Here is a 24,598-nt window from a genome sequence, read left to right as displayed (position 1 = left end):
AGTACTGACCAGTGATGAGAGTTCCTATGGACCTGCCACCCCTGTCCTTAGTAGGAGAAGCTACAGGTTTAGGAGATGTTGTCAGAGAAGCCTAGACAAGTAAATGCAGTGCATTCTGTAGATGGTACACACTGTAGCACTGTATGCTGGTGGTGAATGGAATCAATGCTGAGGGTGGGACCAAATGGGTACCAACTAAATGGACTGCTTTGTGCTGAATGGTGATGAGCTTCTTGGCGCTGAATTCATCCAAGCAAGCAGAGAATGTTCCATTACACTCCTGATTTGTGCCATGTAGATAGTGGAAAGGCATAGGGGTGTTAAGAAGTGAGTCATGTGCTGCAGGATACCCAGCTTCTGGTCTGCTCTTGCAGCCACAGGGTCCATGTGACAGGTTCAATTGAGATTCAGCTGAATGGTGACAATATGACATTGATCACTAGGGTCTTGGCATTGAATATCAAAGGTAAGTAATCATATATTTTCTTATTGGAAATGCTCATTGCCTGGTTCTTTTGTGGCACAAATGTTACCCACCATTTTTCAGTTTTAATGACAATCCTCTTATGCAGCACCTTGTCAAATGCCTTTTAGAAATCTAAATACACTACACCAACAGGATATCCTCTATTGACACTCCCCGTCACATCCTCAAAGAATTCATGCAAATTTGTCAAACATGATTTACCTTTCATAAAACCACATTGACTAAGTTTGATTGTATTCAGCTTTCCTAAATGATTATTTCCTCTTTTATTATTGACACTAGCATCTGGCCGAAGGGCCTGAATTGTGCTGTAATTGTTCTACGTTCTATGTTCTATTAAACTAACTGCCCTATATTTCCCTGCCTTCTTTCTTCCTCTCTTTTTGAACAAGGGAGTTGTTTGCCAATCTTCTGGTACCCTCCTGGAATTTAGTGAATTTTGAAAATTTTCAACCAAAAGGTCTACTATCTTTGCTGCCACTTTCTTTAAAACCCTGGGGTGCAGGCCATCACTCCCTGCAATTTGCCCATCTATAGCCCGATGAGTTTCTTGAATACTTTATTCCTTGTGACTAGGATTTTTAAAGGTTTATCCTTCTTCTTTAAAATTAGCCCATCTGTTATCTTAGGGATAGTTGTAGTGTCCTCCATGGAGATGTGAGGCAAAAAATTGATTTAACACATCTGCCATTTCTTTGTTTCCTGTTATTAATTCACTCTCTCATCCTCTAGAGACCCCATACCTACTTAACTACCCACCCACCCACCCACCCACTTTCTTCCTATTTATATATCTGTTTGTTTGGATATCACACATGTTTTCTTTCAAAATCAATTTTCTCCCTTTTTATAAGCTCCTTAGTCTTCAGCTGGATCCTAAAAACGTCCCAATCTTCTGGCATACCACCAGCCCTTACCACTTTGAATGCTCTAGTTTTCAATTTAACATTATCCTTGACCTCAAATAAGGTTATTTGTGGAAATGGGGTAAGAAATCCCAGGTGGCAATTCCAGTCAGGTGGATCAGGCTGGTGAGATCTAGCCTAATACTTGTGTTTGTAAATTACAGACAAATAAGAAAAAAATAATCACAAATTGAATACCTTTTTAATGCAATGGTTAATACAACCTCTCTCTTATTTTTCAATGTTATTTGAAATGAATAACCTGTAAAGCAGCTGCAACAGTCAGATCAGATTTATTCAATGGAAATAAAGTCATTCTGGGATCAAAGCTTTTTAGTCATTATTGTTTGATACCTGTCTACATTCTCCATGCTTATGGCACATTTCCAGACAGCTCCTGTGGCAGCTGCTAACAACTCTTTATTGTCAGACTTGCTAAAGAGTTTGACCAGTGGTGCTAGTCCATTATGAGCTCGAACAAGATTACGTGTTTCCTCATCCTCTCCACACTAGGAATGGAAAGCAGAAAATTATGCATAGAATAAGAAATAAAATAAATTCATACCTAAAACACATTCAATGCTTCATAAACTGTTTATGAATGTTATCTTTTCAAAATTTGTTTGATACTAGTATTTACCTTGCTAAGTAATGAAATGCAGCTATTTCTCAATTTATGAAGATTTGACTGATGAATTTTTCCTGTAACATAATTGACTCTTTAGATGTATTCCCTCAATTTACAAAGTTCTTCTCACTATAATGGGAAGTGCACCAGTCTCCAGCCATAATGCATTTTGTACTTCCTCCCCTGCCATTTTGTCTTTCTTGAGATTTTGAAGGATGCAGAGAATAAATTTTGATGAATCCTGATTCATTATCTGGATTCACCAAAATTTATTCTCTACATTTTTCAAGATAGCTTCAAAACACCCCAGTAGTTCAGAGGATTGTATCTTCTCTAAGAAATCACATCAATCTATGGACATTAATACAAAGTCTGATATAATAGAAATGAAAAAGAAGATAGAAGATAGAAGGTATCTTTATTAGTCACATGTACGTCGAAACACACAGTGAAATGCATCTTTTGCGTAGAGTGTATGGGGGGCAGCCCACAAGTGTCGCCGCGCTTCCAGCGCCAACATAGCATGCCCACAACTTCCTAACCTATATGTCTTTGGAATGTGGGAGGAAACCGGAGCACCCGGAGGAACCCAACGCAGACATGGGGAGAACGTACAAACTCCTTACAGACAGTAGCTGGAATTGAACCGGGGTCGCTGGCGCTGTAATAGTGTTACGCTAACCACTACAAGGTTTGTTGTTCATCAGCCATTTAAAAGACACTTGGACAAGTACATTGAAGGTTTAGAGGAATATGGGCCAAATTGTGGTGTGATAATGTAATATAATAGTCTTGATGATTTTGCTAGTCTTCTAAGATTATATCTTGTCATTTCTATCCCCCTTTATCAACCTATATTGTATGAGGAATTACCTGGACAACAAGCATTGCTCATTGTTGACAACATCCTTGGACATCTGGTTAACGTTGAGGATGTGGAAGATGATGTCTGGGTGGTATATGCTGCTCCCAACACTACTTCATTTTTGCAACGCATGGACTAGGGAGCTAATGCTATGGTTATGGCTTACCACCTGCACCATGTAATGGGCATGTCATTTCAGAATTGAGTGGCAATAAGATACCCACCATTCAGGAAATTAGGAGAAGGTACAATATCAATGTAGCCATAGGCTACGTCGGTGCTTCTCAGGATGAGAATCAATGCAAAAATAAACAGTATATAGTGGAAATTATGGCCACTATGTGTGCATAACTCCCATGGGCTTACAAACGTGAAAAATATTCGAGAAGATATTGTCAAGTTGGCAAATGACGATGGGTTTGAGGAAGTTGACAAGGATGGCATGGAAAAGTAAGTGGAATTTCATGGCAAAGAGTTAACAAACAAGGGTCTGTTATTGTCCAAGCAACAGCTCATAATGAAAAGACTTCATGGGTGCTCATCTGCTTGGAGAAAGTGATTGCCATTTTCAAAGATGATGATCCAGATGTGACTACCTGATAGAAAATGTCATGCTTTGCTATAAGGAGCTTTATAAAATGAAAAATTGCTGTGCAGATTTTCATCAACACCTCCTGTAAGCCTTGATGTTGAGGGATCTTGCAAGCTCAGATCACCATCATCTGAACACCAGTAACAATTCTGCACCTCATCTCCACTGCCGCCACTGCGACGTGCAGCGCTACAACTACCACTTACAAAAGTATGAAGTGAGAGCAGGACTAGACCCTCACTTCCAGCACTGATAAGATCCAGGCTGATTTGTGTGCAACCTCAACTATACATTCCTACCTACTCACAGTATTATTTCACTGCTTTGCTTATCAAGAATCTGCCTCAAAGAAGATTCTGCTTCCACAACCTTTTGAGGAAGAGAGTTCTAAAGACTCACGATTCTATGAGAGAAAATGCTTCATCTCATCTCTGTCCTTATTTTGACACAGTGATCCCTAGTTCCAGATTCTCTCTCTTCAAATCCCACTCAGTCAAGACATATCAGGATCTTGTTTGGTAAGAACCCTGTAAGTGTACACTATGCAATGTTTTAATTTAGATTAAGATTTAATTCTTAATATAAACGAGATTTAATTATTCTGGAAACTCATGTTGATGTATTTTATTTTAAGTATTTAGGTTTCTTTGAATTAAATTCCTGAACTCTAGAACACAACCAGTGCTTTTGAAATGAAGATAGTTGAAAAGGAACAATCAATCTGCTGGAGGAACTCAGTGGGTTGAGTAACATCTGTGGGAGAAAAAGAATTGCGAACATTTCAGATTGAAACCCTGCATCGGGACTGAAAGTGGAGTGGGGAGATGGCCAGTATAAAGAAGAGGGGGAGTGGTGAGACAGGAGTCCAAGGTGGATGTTGGGCTGAGGAGAGGTGAAAGATATTATGCAGGTTGCGCCAGGTAGGGCAGTTGGGAGACAGTGGCAGGTGAATGATACATGGAGGCAGACAGAGAGAGAGCAAAAAATGAGAGGGAAATGGAGCAAGGAGGGAGGGCGGGAGTGTGAAGGTTGGAGACAGCTGCTGGAGGGAGATAAGCAGGAACACAAAGGGCCACCAGTGCTGGAATCTGATAAGTAAAGGAGGTGACAATGGGAACCGTTAGGGGAAAAATGAATAGCAGAAGAAACCAGAACCAGATAGGGAGTTGGGGGCAGGTTGGGGTGAGCCTATGGCTGAACTGTGTGTGGTGGGTGGATGAAACGCAGGGGGAGGGGGCGAAGATGGGTGATGGGGGACTGGCAATGGGTGAGAAAGGGGACAAAAATAGCAGGACCAGAGGAAGATTGGGGAAGAGAGAGAGTGGGGGGAAGAGGGGAAAGGAAGAAAAAAAACACCAGAGAGGAGGGTTATCTAAAATTGGAAAACTCAATGTTCATGCCATTGGGTTGTACACTAACCAGTCGGAATACAAGTTGTTGTTCCTCTAGTTTGCATTGGGCCTCCATGCTGGACAACCCAGGCAGAATATTTCAGCATCTGCAGTCTCTTGTATCTCCAAGGTAATTGAAAACCATTCACAATGTATGAATTTTCACTTAATAAGACATTTTCTAAGAATGCAACCTTTTTGTAAATTAAGGTAAACCTGTAATACATTTATGAAAAAAGCACAGATGCCACTGCAACAGAAAAGTCAATTTGTAACCTTTAAGAATGTTGCATGGAATATAGAAAAGTTTTAGACATTGTACTTGTGTCTCTGACAATAAACTCAACTTGACTTGATCTATTGTGTGCATAAAACATTAGTAATGTGCTTGCATCAAGTTTCTTTGTGTGCTAAATTACACAAATCTGCTTATTTTACAACTATTAAACAGAAAAATGTCAGATCATTTCCTGAATACTCAAAATGGAAATAATTTAATTAAGCTTTACTGCAATTCTCTGTATTCCACTTGATTCTTCTGTATCCTGCAATGGCATTTTCAAAAGTTCCTAATCCTCATCAATCACTAGTTTTAATGAGCATAAAACAGTTTTTAAAAAGGACTGCTGGTAGAAACATGGGATGATATAAATATTATGATCCTGGCCAATAACTTGTTACCTTTCCCTGGTAAATCAGGCAAAAAGGCCTTCAAATCTAAAAGGCAATGAAGTAGATATTAACGTGTCCAAATGTACGCACTGAATGCAAAAGGGAGTGGAACAAGTTAAGCACTATCGCAATGCTGGAACATCTAATGGGGAGGATAGCTTAAATTTTAAAAAAAAGAGCATCGGCAGTCTACACAACTCATTGCACTGATGTTCCCTGGCCACTCTCACCCTGTGCCAACTGTCATTCCTACAGTTTTGAAGCTAGCAGTTCATCATTGCTGCTGTTTCCCAACAGTACAATTCTAACTGCAGATACTAGAATCTGGAGCAACACACGAAAACTAGGGGAGCTCAGCAGGCCAGGCAGCATCAATGGAGGGAAATGGACAGTCGATGTTTCAGGCTGAGACCCTTCATCTGGACCAGTCACAATTCTAGTGTTGTAGTGGGACACAATTGGAGTATAATGCTGGTGCTCTTACGGCACTGTTCTCTTTTCACAGCACCTTGCAGTAGAGTAGTTTGGAAGCAGAGCCTCTATCTTTTATAAACAAGCTCAAATATGATAAGTAAAAGCACCAGTGTGTCGGGCAGATCGATCTACTTTGAAGTTATTGGGTTTTTAACCCTAATAGGGATAACATATATCTGAAGCTGTAATGCAATAAAATAAGAGTTTCAAAGTGATATAAATGCCAACCCACCCCCCTTCCCCTGCTCCACCGTTCTTCATGTCTAGGCTTCAAATAAATTTGGCTTTTTGAAGAAAATGCTTTTACTTAGACAGTGTTTATATCAACATTTCTTTACAAACAATTTCCTTAGGAAGACCCCTCTGGATGATGTTAGATACCAAAATTTTCAACAGAATGAGTTTGGGGAATGCACAAGATCAGCTTACCAATCTGATGAGATAGTTTCCCATCCACCCAGCTTCTCTAGAGAGTCAACACCAGAGTGCACAATAGGCACAATCCTGGTGCAACCTCTGGGATCTCAGCCCACATAATTTGGGGAGTTATTTGTTTCTTTTTGGTGTCATTCATAGATATTTTGCCATAAAGTAACCTAAAACTTCTATAAATTATCATAATTTGTCATCACATATCATCAACATTAAAAGCATTGTAAACTAAATGAATAAACTAAATTAAATGAAAGCACCTTCATGATGCTTTGAAAACTCATTTCATATTAACACTTTAGAAATATTATGAAGAAAATATACCCAAAGATTTGAAAAGCTAAAAAATTATTCTTATATTTGTACCTTGAAAATGGCACGGGCACAATGCATTTGAAGCTCCTCACTTTCACTGCTAAGATTTCGCACCAGATCCTTAATCATATTTTCTGTTCGAATGGCCAAACTATAACTTGGCTGAAAAATAGAGAAAGATGATTTCACTCAGTTAATTGAATAGAATGTTAAATGCTACTTTTATGTTTGGAATTTAAAGGATGTAGAAGTGAATATTGCTTGTTTGTGAAATTTTATGAAAAAATGATGTTCATAAGGACAGTGGAATGTCTGGAAAAAGTGGCAAGAGATTAAATAATTCTTTTTGTGAACTGTCTTTTCTTTTACGCAGTACAAAAGTCAGTGAAAAATTGAAATAAGGTCAACTAAATGTGTTAAAGCTCATTACTTAGGAACTGATGCAACAATGATTTCAGTTGCATAGACAGAATTGTGTAGTATTGATTTGACACCAAGATGTAGGGAATGCATTCAATTAGGACTGGATGAAGAGGGATCAAGTAGGTTAAGAAGATTAATTGAAAATGAATTCAAAACCTGCAGAATCATGTCTTAACCAACAGGCAACTGAAAGCTAGAGTCATAGTGGAAACAAGTGGAATACAGAGAATTGCAGTATACAACATCCATCCCAACTCGTCCATGCTGTAGAGTGACACTAAATATCTTGTATAATGCTGTGCACCATCGTGCCAATAGTATTACTTTGCTTTACTGTCATATTGTACACAATTAAATTTTATGTGGTCTGTGGATGTGCTTTACTGTTGAGCATTCTCAAAACTAATGATGTCTGCATAACTAACTGCAGAACTTCCAGAATACAGAAAACCCCTTAATTTTATTTGTACTTCACTGTGAAAGATTAACATTGGTTAAAAAAAGATTTCACTGTCATACTTAGCATCAGTTCGGAGTTTTACAATGACACTGCTCTGTGTCTTCATCATCCTGGCCCCAAAAACAACAGTGGCAACAGAAAGACTGCTGCATGAAAATCATTGCTGAAGGTCTCAAGAACCCCCACTAAAGTAGCTCCAGTCAAATGTCCATGGCATCTGGACTTCTTGAGGTCCACCATAGTTAGCACCTGTTAGGCAACTCTTGGCTTCACTACAGAAAGCAGCAGGGTTGGTAGGGAACTTGTCATGGACTGAGAAGCAGTCATCACAGTTGAAAGGAATACTTTGAAGAACTTCTCAACCATGACTGTGTCTTTGGCATGAGCATCCTTGATTTCATCCCACAGCAGACCACATGATCCAAGTTGCCACTGCTCTTGATTGACAAAAAGTTGTAAAAGCTATATTGCAAATGAAGTATAACATGGCCTTAGAGTCAAGCATCTGTAAAACATTCACAATTCTGGATTGGGAAATAATGGTCAAAGCTCAGCAACTAACAACCTGGGAGACATTTCAACCAGACATGGTGACTTATCTCATGATTACTTGATCTAGTTATTCCCTTAACATACTGGGTCTCAATGACACAAACTGTACATTTAGTAGCAGTAGCCCATCCTCTTCCTCCTACTTCTACTAGAAGTTTGTTGTGCTCTGCAGACCGTCTGCTGCATTGAGCCTACTATAGCACACAACAGAAGCTTTGAAATTAGGACAATTTTCTTCAGCATCTGCCAAATCACTCCCTGTAGAGACGGGTAAATTTACAGAACTTTATAAACCATCAAACAGTAGCATAGGGCAATGGAAGACTGAAACTGGTTGACCACTCATCCAAATAGGGTTTGGTGAGTTTGGACTTCTCCCTGCTTCTGAATATTCAGTTTGCTTCATTAAGAGAAGGTATCAGCTGGGACACAGATCCAAACTGACAGCAATGAATATAAAATCTGTGTTGCGTGCTAACCATTCTGTCATCTGCATTCCTTTGATGGGCATGAGCTCTATGCATGATAATGCCCTCACTAATGTTAAGTCTTGTGTAACTTGCACCACAGATATGCAAACAAGCACCAGAGACAACTTGGAACCAAAACTATCCCCGTTAAGGCTTCCAACAATACAAATATAGTGCCCTGACTGTTTTTCATATTTAACAAGCAGCAATAATATAATGTTTAAATTTTACATCAAATTTTCTGCAAAGAGGACAATTAATTTATTTCTTTAGACCTATTGCCACAAAACATGGAACTAAAAAGTCAAAAATGCACATTTTCAAAGGAATTATAATATCACATTGACATTATTACCTCTGAAGCACATTCTTGTAGTGTACCAACAACTGGAATAAGCATGTTTTCATGAGGAGACTTCAACAGGCAACCCAGCAGAGGAATACCGCCGGCTCTACGGATTGCTTCCTTATTTTTTTTACTTTTACTGCAGCTCCAAAGTGCAAGAGCACCACAACGTGCCACTTCAATATCTTTCTTTTGCTCTGCAGTTAGATTCGATGAAAGGATTGGATCACAGTTCAAAAGACCAACCTGAAATATAAAAGAAAACTTCTAATTTTTTTTTGTTACTTTCAGAATGTGGGCAACAGTAGAATTGTTGGCATTTATTGTCCAACCTTAACAGCCTCAGAATTGAGGAGGCAACTAACATTTAACCACATTTATAAAAACTGGCATTAATATATCTTCCAATGTTTTTATGAGTAATTGTTCACCACAGTAGTGTAGGGCAGGCACGGTAGTGTAGCGGTTACCATAACGCTATTACAGTGCTAATGACCCGGGTTCAATTCCGGCCACTGTCTGTAAGGAGTTTGTACATTCTCCCTATGTGTCTGTGTGGGTTTCCTCTGGGTGCTCCGGTTTCCTCACAAATTCCAAAGACATACAGGTTAGGAAATTGTGGGCATGGTATGTTGGCACCAGAAGCATGGCGACACTTGCGGGCTGCCCCCAGAACACTCCATGCAAAAGATGCATTTCACTGTGTGTTTCGATGTACATGTGACTAATAAAGATACCTTATCAAGGAAGTTCAAATATTGAAGAGGTTAAATAGAACATTTTAAAAAAATCATAAAAAGAATTGGATTAAGAAAAGCAGGGGCAAAGATTCATGAAAAAGCCCAGATCTAAGAGGAACCTATAATAATGCAACTGAGATACTTTCCTTTCCCCAACTTCACAGTATGTTCCTATGGGCTTGGAAGCACAAGACTTTTAAAAAAGATATCAGGACATGGACATTGCTAGCAAGAGTGCACTGATTGGTATAGTCTTACAACTGTGGCTAGCATTTTGGTCAATGATAATCTACAAGACGCTTACAGTAAAAGGCACAACATTGAAGATACAACTGAAATCAAGGGAAGATGGTCATAACCTTAGGCGAATCTGGCATTAATGTTATCTGCCAAGTCTGGATATCACCCCAAGTCCGGTTGTAGATTGCTGGATTATTGAATACTACCCTCAACGTGGTGATTATTGTTCTTCTATAGTTGACTCCAACTTTCTTTGAATCATAAACCCCTGCCACCCAAGGGTTTTCCACTTTGATTCTAACTAACTTCAGCTTATCAAAGGCTGTTTGGTGCAATAGCGTTAAATACTGACTTAATATAAAAGCCAGATACATTCCTAATTCTTCTCCCACATTCAGTTGTTATCTCATGACTGAATCAAAAATGTGACGAGGCCTGAAGCAGAGTACTTCTGTTGGAACCCAAAATGAACATCAGAGAGTGAATTACATTCAAATACAGCAGCTTTGAAACCAATTTCCCCAAAATCAGGCTTATTGCTTTCTTTGGCAACATTTTAAGCCTTGATCTAATATTATGTTTAACTTTACTTGTTAGAAAAGGATTGACTACTTTTCCTGTAGGGTTTTTGTGTTTTAAAAGTATATATATTTGTTATATTCAAAGTATTATTTCTTCAAATATTAGCCTCTTCTTCTCAATTGTCATACTTTTCAAAGTAGTTTCCCTACCTACTGTAGCCAAATCCTGCTTCACACCTTTGTAGTTTTCTTTATTTACATTTAAGACCATGGTTTTGGATTGAACTAAATCACTTTCTTACTAAATGGACCCTTAATTATTAATAAGCTCTTTATCAATGCACAATATTACATAAGAATATTTGGTTCCTCAGCATATCCATTCAGAAAACTACCTTTTATGCTCTGATTGGTAGGAGAATGGGGGATCGCTCTACAAGGTAGGTTTAAGCAGACAGGGCCTATACTTTCTACAGTTTAAAAGAATTATAGGTGATCTTTAAGTACACTGACATTTCTATGGGGCTTGCCAAAGATTACAGAAAATGTAGAAAATAGGAGCCGGTTTAGGCCATGTAACTTTTGAGCTGAATCACGGCTGATCATCTACTTCAGTACCTTGTTCCTGTTTTTAACTCATATCCCTTGAGCTCGTGAGTATTAAAAAAATATACATCTACACCCATTTTGAATATATTTAATGATTTGTCTCCATTGTGGTAGAGAATTCCACAGGTTCATCACCCTTTGGATGCAGAAACATTTCTTGATCTTGTATCTAAACGGCATTCCCCATTTCCTGAGGCTGTGACCTGATTCTAGACTCCACAGCCATTAGGAACACCCTCCCTGCAATTAATCTGTCTTTCCTGTTGGAATTTATCGGTTTCTATGGGAACTCTCTCATTCTTCTAAATTGCAGGTCTAGCAGTCTCTATGTAGAGCTCTCCATCTCTATTACCTCTACACTTCCCTACTCATTTTGAAAAATCCTCCCAAAATCCAGCCATTCTTACATGCTTTCATTACTTCTCCAAACCCTCATTCACATAGAGCAATCTGCTCCATAGTTATAATACTTCCCCTTTATTTCCTGCTATGCAAGGAACCATGGGACCTAATATGTAAATGTGGTATGCAAAGTAGTTGAGCTATTTCTCTTGTCTATTTTTGTTTTTTTTTGCAATAAAAACTTTTGCCAACAGAAGCGATGATAAAGATTGTTGATACAAACCAAGTAGTTTTGAGTAAAGTATATCAATTTATGATAAAATGATTACTTACCAGACGCTGAATTCCACCATGAACTCTGACAGTCTGCCTTGCTTTTTTGAACTTGGCTATATTAGCAATTGTTTCAGCAGCCAAACATTTGAGATCTTTATTGGGGGAGTCCAAAATTTTCACCATAATCTGTAAACCCCCAAGTTCCGCCAAGCATCGCCGAATTTGTGGATTTTTACTAATTTCTTTCAGGATCTTCAAAGAGCCAACCTATATACAAATGTTAGCTTTAATTTTCAAGAACTGAAGCAAACAATACATTAAGAATGTTAAATATACTAGCTTGTGATGTTTTCTTCATTATCTTGAATGGTAACATCTTTCATGTACAATAGTGAGTGTGCTCTGTGTCACGAACCAGCAACAAAAGAAACACACTGAGCATGTTTCAGTGTTAAAAACTATTTTATTAATCACTACTTATGATAATACATAAAATAAAAGTAAAAATGTTAGTATGTTAGAATTCAAAAATGTTAAACCTTGAACGTTAACCCCAAAACTAAACTCTTCGTGTGTGTGTGTGACAAAGTCCCAAACTCCAAGTTCCGGAATGGTTCGTAAAGTTCAGTTCCGCAAGCCATAAGGTGAAACATGAGCAAGGGCTTCTTCAACAACCACCGTTGTCTGAAGATAAGACGTAGATGTAGAGAAACATAGAGAGAGTAAATACGAAATCCAAATGTTCCACAATGGAACCGCAGCGACACTTCAGTGTTTACTCGGTAGTGACTTCCTCACCCCGAAAAGCATCTGAATCATGGTCGTCCACACACACAAATACCTGTTTCCTTCTACAGGTCAGCAACAAAGTGAACTCCACCGGATTACTTCCAACTTCCATACATGGATTTCAGTGGCAGACACAGTTATTGTTTCTCATCCATCGATAGAGAAAACTAGCAGGCTGGTGTCTCTCTCCCTTCTTCTCTCTCTCTCTCCTTCTTCTTCTTCTAACTTCTTCAACAACGTCATTACGTCCTTTATCTTCTATTGACGTAAGCACGCCCCACACACACATACACACACACTCTCTATCTTAAAGGGACTTTCACTGAGTCCGTAACATCTGTCTGGAATGTATTGGTTGAATTAAGCTAGATTCTGTACATCGCCTCCCTAACCCCTTCCCCTGCATTCAAATGGTCTGAATCAAAAGGCTGGAGTGCTGACTCTCCACCCTAGGGAAGAGTGCACTGAGGTATCACGGTATCAAGGGTTCAGGTGAGTACACTGAGAACTACCCACAGAATGCTCTTATTGTTTTGATATTCAGAGGCTTTTAAAATCTATTAAAATAATGCTGTAAATAATTAAATAGTTAAAATATTTTAAAAATATAGTTAATTAAAAACAAATTACAATGATTAAGAAATGGTGAAAAACATTAAAAATAAATAAAACTTTTTCCTCTGAACCTCCATTTAGAAATTCACCGAAAAGTGAATGAGAGCTCCAATCCTATGCCAGATCTGGCTGGCATAGGAATCCAGCGGTGGATCTACCATCTTAATGCTACACCTAATATTTGTCACTAATCTCTTCCCATTCTTATGGCTCGTCCATGGATGAACTGAACATTGGTGGCTCCCTTCAGAACCATGGGCCACATCCAGCACAATTCGGCCCACTGTTCATCCTTTCTTTATTCATTTTATTCTATTCTCTAGGATCTGTCTCTCATATATCACTCACAAGGCCACTATTGCTCACTAATTACCCTTGAGGTGAGGTGATGAACTGCCTTCTTGAACTTCTGCAACCCTTCTGCTGATGGTGCTCCCACTGAGTCGTTGAGTAAAAGAGTTCTTGGATTTTGACCCAATGATGATGTAGGACTGGCAATACATTTCCAAATCAATCAAGTAGGTAAATTCGTCCTGGATGGTGTTGAGCATCTTGAGAATTATTGGAGCTGCACTCATCCAGGTAAGTACAGAGTATTCCATCACACCCCTGACCTGGTGCAAAAGCTTTTGTAATGTTACTCATTGTAGGATACCCAGTCCTAACTGTCCTTGTAGCCATGGTATTTTTGTTGCCGGTTCAGTTGCATTTCTGGTAAATGATGATGTCCAGAACATTGATGGGGATGGTAGGGGTGCATGAATCTCAGTGTTGGTAACATCACTGAATGTTAGACTTTCTCCTGAATTTCCCCTTGCCTTAAATGTTATCAGGGCTCCTTGCTGCCACACTAAGTCTGTTCTCCCAATATACACTCCATCAATTTTGCATCTTAAGTTCAGCTAAAAAAATCCTTCCCCAGATCAACAAGTCTCCCAGATCAGTCAATAAAGTTCTGTCAAGTGTGAGTCAAATGGCTTCCCATTTTCCTGATATCTCCTGAAAAATATCAATCTGTCCACTGTCTCGTTGTGTGGAAGGCTGTAGTAATTTTAAAGACTTTGAGGACCTATTACAGCATCTCACGGGTAGGCCTGATTGTTCAGTAGGGCTCTCTGCTTCAACAAGCAAACAGGCAGAACAGCATCATCGCATCTGTTTCCTCCTCTTTATTAGACATTGCTAACTCAACGGAGAGAGAAACTTCCTCTTTCCATTGCTTCCATTCATTTGGCAAGTTACTTGTCTCAAATTTTAGCTGCCAAGGCAGCTCTATCTATCCCATCCTGCAACATGCAAGTCAATGGTGTACTATCTAATGAAAGAAAACAGAGACAGGTGTTTTTGGTCTCTTGTTTACCATGACTTTACCATGTGCTATCCCTAAGGACTTATTTCTATTCAAGGATCCAGTCAGATACTGTTGCCACACAACTTTAGCAGACAAATCCAAAATCTGTCTCTCTTAAGCCTCATAATACACCTTCTTTCTCATAGAGTCAGAGTTGTACAGCATAGAAAAGGGCCCTTTGGCCCACCATGTCCATACTGACCTCTCCAAACCCTCCACATCCTTCCTGTAATGCGGACACCAGAACTGCACACAATTACTCCAAATGTGGCCTCACCAAGGCTCTATACAGCTGCAACAAGACTTGTCAACTTTAATACTCAATGCCCCAATCAATAAAGGCAAATATGCCTTACGCCTTCTTTACCACCCTATCTACATGTATTGCCACTTTCAGGGAGCCATGGACTTGCACCCCAAGATTCCTCTGCTCCAATGCTGCCATTTACGATATACTTTCCTCTTACATTTGACCACTCAAAGTGCAACACCTTACATTTGGCTGGATTAACTCCATCTACCATTTCTCAGTCCAGATCTCTCTGTCCTACTGTATCCTTTGACAAACTTCCTCACTATCCACAGCTCCACCAACCTGCGTGTCGTCTGCAAACTTACTAATCAGCCCAGCTATAATTTTGCCCAAATCAGAGGTCCCAGCACTGATCCCTGCAGAACACCACTGGTCACAGAACTCCAGTCAGAATAACACCCATCAATATGCCTCAGTAGTAGAAATTTGTGTGACAAAATGACATATGTGACATCACAGCAGTTCTCTACATCAGAAGTTTTCAACCCGTGGTCCGTGGACCCCTGAGGGTCCACGGTGGGTTGCCAGGGGGTCAGTGAGCAAGCCAAGAAAAAAATGGAAAACCGACCTGTTAAAAAGACGTAGCTTACTTGCTTGCTCCAGTTTTCCACTATTCAGAAAATCGGCCATATCTATTCTATATGTTACAGGCAACAATCTTAGAGACTTAGACGGTGTTCCCTTCTGGTAACCTGCCGCTTAATACTCGATTGTGTAGTCAGAGTAGTCAGTAGTGTTCACTACTCACTACTATTCTGTTGTGCACTGTAGTGTTAGCGAGACTGAGTGACGTTGTTGGTGTGCCATAATAATATTGCTTACTTACTGTGCATTTACGCCACAGTGACGTCACTGTTAAACGAAAAGTGTGCAAGCGTGTAAATTTTAGATTAGTTTTGATAATTTTGTTTATCAGTAATAGTAATTAAACTGTCCAGCGTGTATTGCTGAGTATGGAGAAATTTCTGAAGAGAAAAGCTGACCAGAAACCAGAAGATTCTGATGACGAAGAGGATAAGGGTGACCGAAAGAGAAAACAACGCAAGTACGATCCAGAATACATTTCATATGGCTTCATCGCAGTGGGGACAAATGCGGACCAACCTCTCTCTGTTGTGCATTTGCAAACACTGTCCAACGATGCAATGAAACCAGCGAAATTGAAGCGCTATTTAACAGCAGTGCATCCAGATATTGCCAGTAAGCCGAAGGAATATTTTGAGCGGCAAAAGGAGCTGTACCTCAAGCAGAAAGGCAAAATGACAGCCTGCGCCACTGTAAACGAGAAGGCTCCATGCATCATATTTAGTAACATTACGAATAGCATGTTCCAGAAAGCCTCACACAATTGGAGAAGAGTTTATACTGCCTGCAGCAGTAGATATGTGCAAAGTTGTACTGGGAAAAGAATCCAGTCAAAAACTGAAAGCCATGCCACTGTCTGATAACACAGTAAGCAGAAGAATTGGCGATATGGCGGAAGATATACAGAGCCAGCTGATAGCATGTCTTCAGCAAGTTAGATTTGCTATTCAGCTCGATGAAAGTACTGATGTTGCCAGTGCTGTGCAGTTGTTGGTTTATGTTCGATATTGCTGGGAAGGAGAGGCTTTGGAAGACTTTTTGTTTTGCAAGGCGCTCCCAGGGCGTACAACCGGTGAAGAACTTTTTTGTGTGCTTGACACTTTTTTTTGTACAATGGGCATTGGCGTGGACACAGTGTATTGGAGTATGGACGGATGGTGCTGCCGCAATGACGGGACAGAAGTCAGGTCTAGTCGCGTGAGTAAAAGAAGTAGCTCCACATCTAGCAGCAACCCACTGCATGATTCACCGTGAGGCTTTGGCTGCAAAGGATATGGATGAAAATCTTGCGGATGTGTTTTCCATGTGCATTAAAATCGGCTGTGAGAGAGCGGAGAGAGCAGGAAATTAACAAAGAGCGAGTGTTTTTTTTCTTCCCTTTTCTCCTTAGCATTCGGGATAGCGGCGAGTGACTGCGCAGGCGCGTGACGTCACTCGGAAGCGCGCGGGCCATTTAAAAGTTAGAGCAGTACCTTCAGCTTTCAGTTTGGGCAGTGATAGAGTGGAGAGAGCCAGAAATTAACGAAGAGCAAGTGTTTTTTTTCTTCTCTTTCCTCCTTAGCGTTTGGGATAGCGGCGAGTGACTGCACAGGCGCATGACGTCACTCGGAAGCACGTGGGCCATTTAAAAAGAAGACTTCCATATCCAGCAGGCAGCGTCAGAGTGGGCAGTGGAGTGAGAGGGAGCAGAGTGGTTTGGGCTTTGGCTCAACGGGCTTAGGCGAGACCAGGTAAGAGGTGAGAGTTATAGAGTGGGTGTAAGTCACTGGTTTATTTATCTCAGTAGATAGTATTGGACAGTACCATAGCAGTATGCATCTGGAATTGGCCTTATGTTTGGAGTGCCAGAGGTGGGGACCATGGGAGACTACCAGCCTCCCCGATGATGACATTTGCACAAAGTGTATCAAGATGCGGCTCCTCAAGGAACGTCTTGAGAGTCTGGAGCAGCAGCTCGATGACCTTCAGCTGATTAGGGAGAGTGAGCAAGAGATAGACAGAAGTTATAAAGAGTATGTAGAGAGTACCTCTGTGGTGGTCCCCCTCGAAAATCGATATCTCATTTTAGATTCTGTTGGAGAGGATGACCCAACAGAGGAAGACCACGGCAACCGGGACTTTGGCACCATGCCTGGTGCTGTGGTCCAGAGGGGAAGGAGTAATGTAGTGGCTATTGGGGATTCTATAGTGAGGGGAACGGATAACAGATTCTGTGAACCCAACAATGAACCCTGGATGGTGTGTTGCCTCCCTGGTGCCAGGGTACGGGATGTCACGGACTGGGTCCAGAATATTCTGAGGGGAGAGGGTGATCAGCCAGAAATCTTGGTACATGTAGGTACCAATGACATAGGTAGAAAAAGAGAAGAGGTCCTGAAGGCGGAATACAAGGAATTAAGAAGAAAGTTGAGAAGTAGGACCTCTAAAGTGGTAATTTCAGGATTACTACCTGTGCCACATGGAAGAAAGAATAGAAAGATCTGGCAGATGAATGCGTGGCTGAGTGACTAGTGCAGGGGGCAAGGCTTCACATTTCTGGATCATTGGGACCTTTTTTGGGGGAGGCATGACCTATTCACTAAGGATGGGTTACACCTAAACTCCAAGGGGTCCAATATCCTGGCGGGAGTATTTAATTTAGCTGTTGGGGAGGGTTTAAACTAATCTGGCAGGGGGATGGAAACCAGGATGTTAGGATACAAGATGTTAGGGTAGAGGAGGAGATTTATAGAAACAAGTCCAAGATAGTGTGCAGAGAGGATGGTAAGAAGGACAGGCAGGTGAAAAGTCAGGATAATTTGCTGAACAATAGAAGTACAGCAAAATCAGTAGCAGATACCAGCCTAAATGTATTATATTTAAATGCACGCAGCATTAGGAATAAAGTGGATGACCTAGTGGCACAACTACAGATTAATAAATACGACATTGTGGCAATCACTGAGTCATGACATGTGATTGGGAACTAAATGTCCAGGGGTACAGTGTATAGGAAGGATAGGTGGGTAGGCAGAGGGGGTGGTGTGGCCCTGATGGTTACTAATGATATAAAATCAACAGAAAGAAAGGACATTGGGTCTGAAGAAGTGGAATCCTTATGGGTGGAGCTAAGAGATAGCAAGGGTAAAAGGACAATAATAGCAGCTATATATAGGCCCCCTAATAGCAGTCAGGATGTGGACTATAAGTTGCAGTTAGAAATAGAAAAAGCGTGTCAGAGTGACAACGTTAAGATAATTATGGGGGATTTTAACATGAAGGTGGATTGGGAAACCCAGCAAGGCAGTGGATCTCAGGAGAGTGAGTTTGTAGAATGTCTACGGGACAGCTTTTTGGAGCAACTTGTTGATGAGCCCACCAGGGGATCAGCTGTTTTGAATTGGGTGCTGTGTAACGATCCGGAGGTGATTAGGGAACTAAAGGTAAAGGAACCATTAGGAACTAATGATCACAATATGATTGAGTTCAGTTTCAAATTTGAGAAGGAGAAGCTGATAACTGGTGTTTCAGTGGAACAAAGGAAATTACAGTGGCATGAGAGAGGAGCTGGCCCAAATTGATTGGAAGAGTAAGCTAGCTGGAGGGACGGCAGAGCAGAAATGGATAGAATTTCTACAAGAAATAAAGAAAATGCAGGATAGATATATTCCAAAAAAAAAGGTTTTGAATGGAAAAAAGGCACAAATGTGGATAACAAGAGAGGTTTAAGGCTAAAATAAGAGCAAAAGGGAGGGCATAAAAGGAAGCAAGAATTAGTGGGAAAACAGAAGACTGGGAAACTTTTAAAAACCTGCAGATAGAAACTAAGAAGGTCATTAGGAAAGAAAAGATGAATTATGAAAAGAAGTTGGCAGATAACATTCAAAAGGATACTAAGAGTTTTTTTAAATATATGAAGAGTAAAAGAGAGACATGGCTTGATACAGGACCAATCGATAACAGTGCAGGAGAGATTATAATGGATGATAAAGAGATGGCAGAGGAACTAAATGAGTACTTTGCATCGATCTTCACTGTGGGGGACATCAGCAATATACCAGATAGTCAGGGATCCCAAGGAATGGAACTGAGTTCAGTTAAGATTACTAGAGAGAAGGTGTTAGGAAAGCTAAATGGACTAAAGACAGATAAGTCTCCAGGACCGGATGAGGTGCATCCCTGAGTTCTGAAGGAGGTGGCTTTAGAGATAGTGGAGGCATTGGTGATAATTTTCCAGGAATCGATAGACTCCGGCATGGTTCCAGAGGACTGGAGGGTCGCAAATGTAGTTCCGCTGTATAAGAAAGGTGGGAGGCAGCATAAAGGAAATTACAGACGTATTAGTCTGACATCGGTGGTGGGAGAGTTATTAGAATGGATCCTCAAGGATGAGGTTATTGGAATACCTAGAGGTGCAAGGCAAGATAGGTCCAAGCCAACATGGTTTCGTGAAGGGAAGATCCTGCCAGACCAACCTATTGGAGTTTTTTTGAGGAAATCTCAGGTAGTGTGGATAAGGGAGAAGCTGTAGATGTTGTGTATTTAGACTTTCCAAAGGCCTTCGACAAGGTGCTGCACAAGAGGCTGATTAATAAGATGAGAGGTCATGGAATTACAAGTAGGATATTGGAATGGGTGGAGCATTGGCTGGTAGGCAGAAAGCAAAGGGTGGGAATAAAAGGATCCTGTTCTGGTTGGCTATTGGTTACTAGTGGTGTTCCGCAAAGGTTGGTGTTGGAGCCGCTTCTTTTTACTTTGTACATTAACGATTTGGATGATGGAGTAAATGGCTTTGTGGCTAAGTTTGCAGATGACACCATGATAGGTGGAGGAGTAGGGAGTATTGAAGAAACAGGAAGGTTGCAGAGAGACCTAGATAGTTTAGGAGAATGGGCAAGAAAATGGCAGATGTGATTCAATGTTGAGAAATGTGCCATTGTACACTTTGGAAACAGAAATAAATGGGTGGATTATTATCTAGAAGGGGAGAAAATTCAAAGTACAGAAGTACAAAGGGACTTGGGGGTTCTCGTGCAGGATACCCTAAAGGTTAACCACCAGGTCGGATCAGCAGTAAGGAAAGCGAATGCTATGTTGGCATTCATTTCGAGAGGTATAGTGTATAAAAGTAGGGAGATGTTGATGAGGCTATACAAGGCACTAGTGAGGCCTCATTTGGAATACTGTGTGCAGTTTTGGGCCCCATATCTTAGGAAGGATGTGCTGATGTTGGAGACGGTTCAGAGGAGACTTACGAGGATGATTCCCGGAATGAAAGGGCTTACATATGATGAGTGTTTGTCCGATCTTGGACTGTACTCACTGGAGTACAGAAGAATGAGAGGGGACCTCATAGAAACATTTAGAATGTTGAAAGGAACGGACAGAGTAGATGTGGCCAAGCTGTTTCCCTTGGTGGGTGAGTCTAGGACTAGAGGGCACAAACTTAGAATTAGAGGGTACAGGTTTAAAACAAAGTTGAGGAGAAATTTATTTAGCCAGAGGGTAGTGAATTTATGGAATTCTTTGCCAAGTACAGCAGTGGAGGCCCGATCATTGGAGGTGTTTAAGGGGGAGATAGATAGTTATCTAATTAATCAAGGTATCAAGGGATATGGGGATAATGCCGGAAATTGGGCCTAGAAAGGAATAGTTTTTTTCTCATGGACACTCCATTTCTCATTTCTTTTTTCTTTTTCTTTTTCCCTTTCTTTTCTTTGGAGCAGACTCGATGGGCCAAATGGCCTACTTCTGCTCCCTTGTCTTGTGATCTTGTGAAAATCGTTAACTTTATCAAAGCCAGGCCGCTCAATCATCGTTTGTTTGAAAACATATGCCGTGAAATGGAAGCCGAGCATAAGCATTTGTTGCTACATATAGAAGTCAGATGGCTGTCACGAGGCCGCATTGTGCAGCGTGTATATGAATTGCAAGATGAACTGCTCATTTTTCTAAATGAGCATAACAGATCATTGGCACAGTTCTTGACAGATGAGACATGGGTTGCCAGATTAGCTTATCTTGAGGATATTTTCAACATTTTGAACAGCTTAAATCTATCATTGCAAGGACCTGGCTCAAATGTTCTGAAAACACATGACAAGATCAATGCCCTCCAGAAAAAACTCCGTATCTGGAAGGGAAGATGCGAGCAAGGCATCTATGATATGGTTCCATTGTTGGCTGACTTTCTGACAGTGAACGAGACTAATACAGAGGCCACTGCGAGCACCTTTTTGAACAATATTCAACAGCTGTCACATTATTTTCATAAGTATTTCGGCGTCGATGACACGAGCATGTTTGATTGGATTCGAAATCCGTTTGAATGCATGCTTACTGATTTAACTGGATGTGAACAAGAAGAATTGGCTGAACTGTAATGTGACAGGACTTTGCGCTTGCAGTTCAACCAAATGTCACTGTCGTCGTTCTGGACAGCATGTTCCCAGGAGTATCCATTGCTGTCCGGCAAAGCTGTCAATGTTCTGTTACCATTTGCAACCACTTACTTGTGCAAAATAGCATTTTCTGCAGTCACTGCCATGAAAACTAAATACAGATCAAGACTGAATATTGAGGATGACATACGCATGTTTGTCGCACATATCACCACGTTTGGACTAACTCTGCAGTGCAAAACAGGCGCAACCTTCACATTGAACTGAACACTGAAAGACACCGCTGGTAATTATCAGTAATTGAAATAGTCACTATTTCAATAGGGCCTATGTACAGTAATTTAAGTGTTGTATGCATGAATTATCGATTGTTTGATTTTGTGGGCTTTGGGGGTCTGCCATCTCACAAGGATATGTTCTGGGGGCCTGCAGCATGAAAAAGGTTGAAAACCACTGCTCTACATTATTTAAATATTATAATCAGGTTTCCACCTGTTTCAAGATCACTTTTTTGGCATGCTGTTTAAAATATGTATAATGTATAAATGAATTCTGATCAGATGTTAAAGGCACAGCCTATTTTCCCTCTCTAGTGCTAAAAAATTAGCACACATATAATTCTAAGCAAACTCATCTCCAAACTCCTAGACCTGGGACTCAACACCTCCCTTTGTAACTGGATCCTTGACTTCCTGACCAACTAACCTTAATCAGTAAGTATGGGCAGCAACACTTCTGGCATGATTATCCTCAACACTGGTGCCTCACAACGCTGTGTCCTTAGACCTCTATTCCCTATACACTCACAACTGCATGGCCAAATTCTGCTATAACTCCATCTACAAGTTTGCAGATGATGCCACTGTAGTGAGCCGAATATCAAATAATGTTGAATCGGAATACAGGAAGGAGATATAGAGCCTAGTGGCATGGTATCATGACAACAACCTTTCCCTCAATGTCAGCAAAACAGAAGAGCTGGTCATTGACTTCAGGAAGGGGCACTTCTGTTTACATCAATGTTGCTGAGGTCGAGAGAATTGAGAGTTACAAGTTTCTAGGAGTGAACATCACCAATAGCCTGTCCTGGTCCAACCACGTAGGCGCCATGGCCAAGAAAGTGCTCCAGTGCCTCTACTTCCTCAGGAAGCTAAAGAAATTTGGCATGTCCCCATTCACCCTCAACAATTTTTATGGATACATCATAGAAAACATCCTATCCAGATTCATCACAGCTTGGTATGGCAACTGCTCTGCCTGAGACCGCAAGAAACTGCAGATAGTTGTGGACACAGCTCAGCACATCACAGAAACCAGCCTACCCTCCACAGACTCTGTCTACACTTTTCACTGCCTCAGTAAACCAGCCAACATAATCCAATACCCCACCTACCCTGGTCATTCTCCCTTCTCCCCCCTCCCATCGGGCAGAAGACACAAAAACTGAAAGCACATATGACCAGGCTCAAGGACAGCTTCTACCCCGCAGTTATAAGACTATTGACCGGTTCCCTTGCACAATAAGATGGACTCTTGACCTCACAATCTACCTTGTTATGGCCTTGCACCTTCGTGTCTGCCTGCACTGCACTTTCTCTGTAACTGTAACACTTTATTCTGCATTCTTTTATTGCTTTTCCCTTGTACTACCTCAATGCACTGATGTGATAAAATGGATGGCATGCAAAACAAAGTTTTTCACTGTACCTTGGTACATGTAGCAATAATAAACATAGAAACATCAACATCCTGATGTCTAAAAATCATATCGCAACAACATAAGTGGCAATTTGAATTACCTTGCATTTGATGTCTTCTGTATCTAACAAGTTAATCAGAACTTCAAGACCACCCACATCTCGAATGGCCAACTGGCATGTTTCACTGGACAAGTTAAAGTCCCTCATTGAGCACAAGGCAATAACAGTAGCTGTTTGGTTGCCACCCTGAAATTACATTGTAAAAGAAAATGAGAAAACAACAGAATAACTTGTTACGTTAAAGTTGTTGATCAAGCAAATAAAAACTCAAAAATTCTTTAATTTGGAAAAGACAAACCTTGACATATTTGGACCAATATTTCAAGAAGAACAAAACTTTCAAAATACTTTAAGCTTGCTTCTTGAAAGCAATTAAACTAGATGCAAGTTCTTTATGGGGGAATGGGTAAGCCTCAGTGCACTTGGTATTGAATCTCAAGTGTCTATAAGCCTCTGTGCTAGGACATTCTTAGACACCTTACATCTACATTGGCACTGAATTTCTTTCCCCAGCAAATGCCTTTGAATGGAGCATGGATGTGTTGAGGGCTGAGAGTGGAATGGACCACCACGTTTATTTGATACACTGGTACCAAAATGTCAATCAATTACTATGCCTTTCCTAAAAGCAAATTATTAGGCAAAGTAACCAATTAATAAATTGTTTCACACATTCGAAGCTCTTTGATTTATTCTAATGTGACTGACCAACCTCAGAGTTCTCCATGATTTTTCTGATCTTAAATAATAATGTGTTATTATGGATTGATTAAAGCATAATCAAATTAATTTAATATCAATATCAGTGGGAATTTGGAATAAACAAACTAAAAATAAAGAGTTGCTTTATGGCAAGCAGGCAGAATTGGATTTTTACCAGTACTCATTTATAGCCTCAAGGATTCAAAGCAGGTGGCTCACAAGTCATAATGTTATCAATTATATTAAAATGATGAACTGAAGCATTCCAACTCAAAGGCAACTCTTCTGTCTTCCTGCAGCCAAACTCAAACACAGATGTGTCCCCGTCTTAGTACTTAACTGAAACAACATTTAGCAGCACTT

At 40.5% G+C, this 24,598-nt stretch overlaps 1 protein-coding gene across 1 annotated transcript in view; it reads right to left on the bottom strand.

The window, feature by feature from the left end:
- odad2 (outer dynein arm docking complex subunit 2) overlaps positions 1-24,598 on the bottom strand; it is a 188,691-nt gene that overhangs the window by 96,173 nt on the left and 67,920 nt on the right. Inside the window, exons 11-15 of the mRNA XM_052015638.1 lie at positions 23,573-23,719; positions 11,798-12,007; positions 9,022-9,258; positions 6,813-6,923; positions 1,747-1,901 (exon numbers count right to left, since the gene is read on the bottom strand). Of these exons, the coding sequence (XP_051871598.1) occupies positions 1,747-1,901; positions 6,813-6,923; positions 9,022-9,258; positions 11,798-12,007; positions 23,573-23,719 (860 nt within the window). The remainder of the gene's footprint in view (positions 1-1,746; positions 1,902-6,812; positions 6,924-9,021; positions 9,259-11,797; positions 12,008-23,572; positions 23,720-24,598) is intronic.

Source organism: Pristis pectinata, chromosome 5 (genome assembly GCF_009764475.1).
Source record: "Pristis pectinata isolate sPriPec2 chromosome 5, sPriPec2.1.pri, whole genome shotgun sequence".
NCBI classification, from domain to species: Eukaryota; Metazoa; Chordata; class Chondrichthyes; order Rhinopristiformes; family Pristidae; genus Pristis; species Pristis pectinata.
The sequence above is the reverse complement of the archived record's forward strand: the minus strand, read 5'-3'. Positions and strand labels throughout refer to the sequence as shown.